Below are 7,631 nucleotides of genomic sequence, written 5' to 3'. Positions count from 1 at the left end.
TATGTTTCGTTACGCGGCGTGAGTTGTACGAGACTTTTTTTTTTTTTTTTTGTTTTTTGAACATGTGTATACGAGCAGCTGTGCATTCTTTTACCTCCACACTTGCCTTCTTTCCATACATTGACAAAGGTTCTGATCCAGGGTTAAGCAAAACTCCGCCCAAGGTCAAGTCATGTTAATGGCCGCATAACGCAAGTTGCAATTTTCAAAACCACAAATTTGAAAAAAAAAAAAAAAAAAAAAAAAAAAAAAAAAAAACATCAAACGATCGAACAAACAAAATAGTTAACTCCCGTGTTAGTCTCTTAAAAGTGTACAAGGTTTTTACACGGCATTACATAGGAAACACGATTGGTGGAAAATTTTTTTTTTCCATCTCTTTTGCGTTTCTCCACCTGTTAATCCTTTCTCTTTTATTTTCCACGTTTTCGAACAAAATGAGCTCCATGTAGTCACCGTATCGAGTGTAAAAAAAATAAAAGTGCGAATCGTTCACTTTTTTTGAAAAAGGAATGAGCAACACAAAATATTCGCCCAGCATGCACTGTAGCTATTGCCATGCACAAGGGGAACAGGATACCGGTTTCAAGTTGAACAAAAGCACAATAGCAAACCTCTCACGCTTAGAGGGAGTGCCAACAAAGCTCACGCGACGCCTGCAATCCACCTGTCGATCGATGTGCTTGCACCTCCAACAGTCGTCAGCGTGACGTGAGGGGGGTATTCAACAAAAATGTAGAAAGGAGGTCGCAAAAAAAAAAAAAAAAAAAAAAAAAAAAAAAAAAAAAAAAAAAAAAAAAAAAAAAAAAAAAAAAAAAAAAAAAAAAAAAAAAAAAAATGTGACAGTTTCCCAGTCAAAGCAGCCGCGACAATGCCCAGTTAAAGGAAGCGCGACAACTCACTTACAAAAGAGCTAATCAAATGCACGGCCAAAACAACGACGACCACTACATCCCACAGGGACATCCCCCACCAGCGCCCATCGACTTCCACCCAAGAAGATCATTTCCACGAAGGGGTAATTTCACCCATGTGGAGATTTGACAAGTATGTACATAACGTGCGTGCATACCCCTCTACACAAGCACATAAATGTAGTATAACCACGTAAAATCAAAAAAAAAAAAAAAAAAAAAAAGCCGCCAAACTGCAAAATTGGCGAATCCCCAAATTGGTCATTCATAGCAACCACGGACAACTGCCAAAATAATGAGCGGGGAAAATGACCAAAGGGAAAAAGTTTTAAATCGCAAATGCTCCAAAAGAAATTTTGAACAGTTGACATCATTTGATAGTGTTGAATTGTTAAGCGATCTCTCTGCACATTCTGTGAACAAGAGGAGTAAAGTACTCCACTCTGAGGAAAAAGGTGAAGATAATTTTTCTCATGAGTCATGCCATATTGATCTCTGTCAAACAGGCAAGAGAAAATTGGAAGAAAATCCTCATGAAATAGTGAAAGAAAAAAAAAAAAAAAAATTTACCGAAATTGAAAAAAGCTATTACAACTTGGTGAGTGACAACAATGAAGACGCCATATCAAACTGCTTAAATGAGTTTGCCACGGAAGAGCCAAACCAACAAAAGCAAAACGCATTCCAGTTGAACAAAAATGGGGAATACATAACCCCCCCGAACACTGCCATACGGAATGATGAATTGTCCCAGCAGGATGAGGAGTTGTTCAAAGGGACGAGACCCAGTCAATTAGCAATTATTCCTTTTGAAGGGGAATGTGTGAACAGCGTATTCAATTGCACATATGATAAGAGCAGTTCCAGCAGCCATGGAAGCTCTGGAAGTCATGGCAATCGCCACATGGGCAGTGGCGCACGAGACAGAAATGACGTGAAAAATATTTTCCACATGTTATCCAAAAAAGACATTTTCTACAAAAATTTAATTAAAAATCAAATCAAAAATAACAAGCCTATAATGATCAAATGTGACAATTTGAGTCTCTTTTTAAACAGAAATAATTATGGGGGTAATGCCTTCCCGAATGAGCTCACCCCCAATGCTAACACATCACACCTTGATGAGGGTCATGCGTTTGCTAACGCCGTAATGCCATCCTCTAGTATACTCCAAGAACAAAGCAGGGAACAAAATTTACACCATTTCAACGACGAACAAAGTATACCGCTGTCTATCGGTTCGTTTTATGAAGATTCCCCCACCACAGCCATCAAATCGAACAACGGAGATCCAATTTTGAACATCCCCAATAATGCACAAGCTTATGTGGACACACCTTCTGATGGTGTCATTTCAAACATCAACATAAGCGACAATGCTATGACGAAGCATATCAGTTGTCCTTACCCCTCCGATTACCCCCCTGATATAGAGAACACAAATGATGGGAGTTATTTCGCCCCAGATAAAACAGCTCAAAATAATGAGGCCTGTTTATATAACCAACCGCGTTGCACCAATTTTGCCATTCCAGACAAAAATGATAATTTGAACCCTACCCTTATGAGAACAAATCAGAACAACTCTGAAAGCATCGGCCATGTAAATTCTTTGAGTGATGTGGGGAATTATTATCAGGCCAATGATTATAATGCCTATCAGTGATTCCTGTGTGGGGCAAGCTGGAAGAATGAAAATGTAAACAATTTGTCATCATTATGGGATATGTATATGTTTTTGCAAAAGGGAACGAGATGGAATGGGCACGAATAAGATGCAGCGATAGGCAGAACCCTTTTTGCTACCCAACTGGGTAACAAAATTGTTTTAACAAGTAAAAGGAAATTTGCACATCGAGTCACCTCCCCATCCGATGAACTACTTCATTACATTTGAAGCTACGCATTCATAGAGATAGCTAAATTTTTATAATGTCCTAAATATTTTGACCCGCCCAATATGTACCACCACAACCACTCGATCATAATGTCATATGGGCATAGCGTATACTTTTGTATACGTGGTAGGTACTTCCACCAGTGCACAGTATGGAAAATGTTCACGTCACCGCAGCGGAGCTTCAACTGAAATGATTTTATGGCCGCGAACTGTTTGTGCTAGCCTTGATTTTGAGATGAAGTAGTTATATTGAGGCCAAATCTTCTCAATAACTTTAGCAGTGCGCTGAAATGATATTTTTATCGGTTATTGAAAAAGAAGTGAACTTTTCTTTCGTATCTTTCAGTATTCGTAATTGTGTTTGTTTGTTTTTTTTTTAATTGCTTCTGCGTATGTACGTACGGAGGAGGTCAGCACCTGCGTGCGCAGTCGTGTAGGTTTATTTACCCATGTGTATATGTGCCCCTCACCGTCTCTCCATTTGTAGGGAATAATTCGGGTGGATGGTAAAATGCTGCCATTTTGTCCCACACTTTTTTTTTTTTTTTTTTATTTTTTTCATTTTTATCCTGAATATGTGTAGGATATGTGTGTTCTACAGAGCACAGCCAGACACAGGCCACTTTTGGTGCATTACTAATTATTAGACTTTTTCCCCTATCATAAATTATTCAAATATGTAGTTAAAGAGGAAAAAAAAAATAAATATACTCAAAAGGTCCTTTTCGAAAGACAGATGAGGGTGAAGCTATACATTACCGTTTTATGGCTGGGCACTAATTTGTCAGACCCATCGAGCTTATACCAAAAAAGACATTCATAGAACGCTGCCCCATTTCAGTGGATGACTTGCTCACCCATGTGTTACTACCACCCAGTTAGTACGTATATATGTACTATTTGTTGAAAGGCCGCTATAATTTCTTTTTTTTTTTTTTGAGACACGTATGTAACGCTATGATAAAAATGTGCGTGTCGTCTTCATTATGGTATAGAAGTTGGAACCAATTGAAAGAGAGAGAAACCAAAAAAAACCACACGCACGTGGTTGTCGCTTAAATCATCACATTGCACTTCTTATGTTAGGAGGCTTCCCCTATCGTTTTTGCCCATTTTTTTGTGGCGAAAGGGGACCCACCAGTTAGATCAATTCAGGTCAATGAGAACCAGTCGAGCAGTCTTTACACCCGTGCATTTAAGTACAACAATAAAATAGGGAAATAAAAAAACAGAAAAAAAAGAAATCACAAATGTTTCATATTAGTCATTTGAACTGAATTGTGACGGAGTTGCAAATTGGTGGTCCCCTCTTTGCGATTACGCCCATCCCGGGAGTAACTGCACAAATTAGGGGATTTTTGTCCCCCCCTCTTGCACACATAGCGAATTTTCCCAAGTGTTAAGACCAGCGGAGAAGTGCCAAAAAAATAAAACATAAATGAATAAATAAAATAAATGCCCAAACATTTGTGCATTGTACATGCGCAGGTGCACTTTGCGATGATTTACACACCACGTCCTCTACAACACAGTGCTAATTGTAGTACTTGCAAAAAACACGTCAACGCATATCGCTAAAAAGGAATTAACACAACATGAAAAATGATGTGTGAAAATGGAGAAAAATCAGAACAGGTGCAACTATGTTGCTCATTACGGAGCCTTCAGTGAATGTAAAACGGTTCTATGTATGGCGCGGTGGGGATGACTAGCCGTGCAACACATACATATGTATATATATATATATATATACACACACATGCGAGCAACTGTGCGCGCACTTATGGAAACGTCTCCGCGCAGCTATTTCCGCCAAGGCGCATTTCCCCCGCAGCCGTTTAAGGCAAGCAGTGCACCCTCCGTAACGCAAACTTACAAGTGTATATTTATGTGCAAATTCAATGGGCAGAATAAAACCTGGGGAGTCATTTTTAACTACGCAGAGGAGCGGCAAACGCAGCAACAATACTAACATTTTTTACCTTCACAAACACCACATTTGTGGAAAATTTACTAAAAAGAAATAATGCGACAAAAGCTTTTGTTGTCAGCTCATTACACAATAAATGCGAAAGCGTCAACCGCGGGAAAGGACAACCTGTGTGTTTGCCAACATTTTTGGAACTCCAAATAGATGAAGTTGTAGGATTTCCATTTTGTTCGCACAACGAACGTTTTTTCAAAATTCTGGTTAGTTCTGTTATCTACAGCATTAACAGGCAGCACAAGAAAAAAAAAAAAATTACACTATTCTGTTGAAACTGTTTTCAAAGGTGTTTTGTTCTTTTAATGCGAACAAATTCATAAAATTGTCCAAAAAAAAAAAAGAGGAAATGTGGCAAGTAGACACGCGCAGGCAAAAAATTGCAAGCTGTGTCAAATGGGTCAAATGGACCAAATGTAAAATACCCCCACTTGTGCAGGGTTAAATACCAGTGGCAACATGATGCGTAGAAATATATAGTTTTTTTTTTTGAATCCCCTATACGTCTTTCCTGTCATTGAATTTTTGCAATTTGTTTTTTTTTGCCTTTGAAACAGAAAAGAACACATTATTTGCCCGCTCCTATTGCAAAGGACACAAAGGGGGAATATTCGCATGTTTACCGTCCCCCAGCTCCAGCGCATGAGCGCATATTTCTACAACGAAACGGGTGGAAAAATAAATGGCTGTGCAAATAACAAATTGTGCTAAACCATTTTGCGGTGTACCAAATTGGGGCAAAAAAGTTTTTGGCGTCTAACAGAACTGTGACTGGAGAAACGGAAATAACCTGAACTCTGCCAATAATTTCTACAAAAATGCGGATAATTTATTCCAACAACTGGTTTCAATTTTTCCCGCATAAGACTTCTGCACCTGCATAATCTGTTAATTCAAAAAACAAAAATATATATATATACACGTGTTAACACGTTTGAACAAAGTGTTAATTTTTGCAAAAGAAAAAATGCACGTGAACGACTGGGGGAACGTGTGTAATTTTAACTCATACATTTTTCCATTTTTTGCACTTGCATATTCACTTCTTGCCAACTGCATATTCACTTTCTACAAAGTGCATATTGGTGTTCCACGGATTGAATTGTTTTCAAAAAAAAAAATGATCAGTTTGTGTTTTTTTTTTTCTTTCCTTTTTCCTGTTCTTTGCAATTCTGTTACACACATATCTCCCCTGCGTTTGAACTGCGCCCAGAGAGTAATTGCAACAACGCAATTTTGCACATTGACACAAGTGAGTGCATAAAGATGGAATGAAACAAAAGAAATAATCAAAGTTGTGAAAAAAAAAAAAAGAAAAAAAAAAAAAAAACTTCAATCATTACAATGGTAGAAAAAAAAAAAAAAATTTAAGTAAAAGTTAACCCAAGTGAAACGAAGTAAAAAAAAAAAAAATAACAAGTAAAAAATAAAAAATAAACATAAAAATATAAAGTGTTAGATGAGAACTAATGTTAACATTCACACAGGAAAGAAACAAACACCCAATTGCCCACAGATGTGTACATAGAAGTGTATAGCGAGTGAATGTGCAAGTTTACACATATGCATATGTATATGTGTATATATATATCTGTATACATATATATGTATATGAGCGCGTGAGTACATTTGCGTGTACACACTCGCGTTGTGTTTGCCTATTGGGCGCTGCATAAACGTACATATGCAAACGTACGTGTGAACGTACTTGCGAACGCATTTGCAAAGGCATGCGTCGACATATCCACATTCATACTCCACATAAACACACCCGTGCAGTGTCCCAGTGAACATATGCACCCATTTGTTATCAGTTGCATTTGCGTGGCACAGCTTTTAAAGCATGTCAATACGTGAGCTTGCATGTGTATACTTAACCAAGTCCACACAGCAATCATCTTACGTTAACGAGGAAGCGGAAGGAAAAAAAAAAAAATGTAACTCATTGAGCAAATTTCCTCTGCTCAGCTGTGTATCCTTTTTTTTGTTGTGTCAGTTTTGTAAATAAGTACCTCCGTGTTCATGTTTGTAATTATACGTCCACATTCACGTTTGCATTTGCTTTAACAATAAATGTGTAGCAACTGATCAATTGTGTAAATGCTACGTAAAATAAATCATTTGCCCAACTGTTCTGCAACCTGCATGACGCTATCATGCGAAGTAACATTTGTATTAACTCCGATTTATGTAGAAACATATGTTTTTTTTTTTTTTTTTTTTTTTAGTAATATATATAGTGTAGTAGGACACTGCTCAGTTGGTGCCTCTTAACACAACAGCGTGCAACTGAGCTTAATGCGGCTTGATATCAATGCCCATTTTGTAGCTTGCGTTCGCGCATAATTTTTTTTTGTCTGTTTTTTTCCTTTGTTAGCCTTTTCACGCACCGTTTGTTGTGCGTTCGTTTTCCATTTGTTTTTCTATTTGTTTGTACTTTTTTTTTTTTTTTTTTGTGGCGAACAATTGGCAACTGCCGCGAGCGTATGCCTACAGAGGAGTGACTGCGTATTAGCATATATGCACACTAACTGGTGTAAACACGTGAACACATGCGTGGTTTTGTGTGAGCGTGCGTAACATGCAATAGGGTGTATAAACTGTGCCTACGTACAAGCATATGTGCGTGCGGAAATATACTTGACAAGGTGCGTATGTCCGTGTACATCCGTACATATAACATTTTTGCCCTTTGGTGACCCCTCTTCCTTCTGTTTTCCATTTTTTCCGTTTTTCCCGTTTTTTCCACTTTTTTCCCTAATTTTTCAAGTGGTGCGTCTTACACACCTTCTTTCCCCCTTTTTTTTGTTCCTTTTTCCAATTTAGGGAT

At 37.9% G+C, this 7,631-nt stretch overlaps 1 protein-coding gene across 1 annotated transcript; it reads left to right on the top strand.

Annotated features, from left to right (window-relative positions):
• Positions 1–1,209: 1,209 nt before the first annotated feature.
• On the top strand, positions 1,210–2,583 carry AK88_04447 (uncharacterized protein; the record flags this gene model as incomplete). The annotated part of the gene is made up of 1 exon (XM_012482057.1): positions 1,210–2,583. One exon carries the CDS (start codon positions 1,210–1,212, stop codon positions 2,581–2,583), a length of 1,374 nt encoding a protein of 457 aa, XP_012337480.1.
• Positions 2,584–7,631: the final 5,048 nt, after the last annotated feature.

The sequence above is a fragment of the Plasmodium fragile genome, assembly GCF_000956335.1.
Source record: "Plasmodium fragile strain nilgiri unplaced genomic scaffold supercont1.63, whole genome shotgun sequence".
NCBI lineage: Eukaryota > Apicomplexa > Aconoidasida > Haemosporida > Plasmodiidae > Plasmodium > Plasmodium fragile.
Note: the sequence above shows the minus strand (reverse complement) of the source record. Positions and strands in the feature narration are given on the sequence as shown.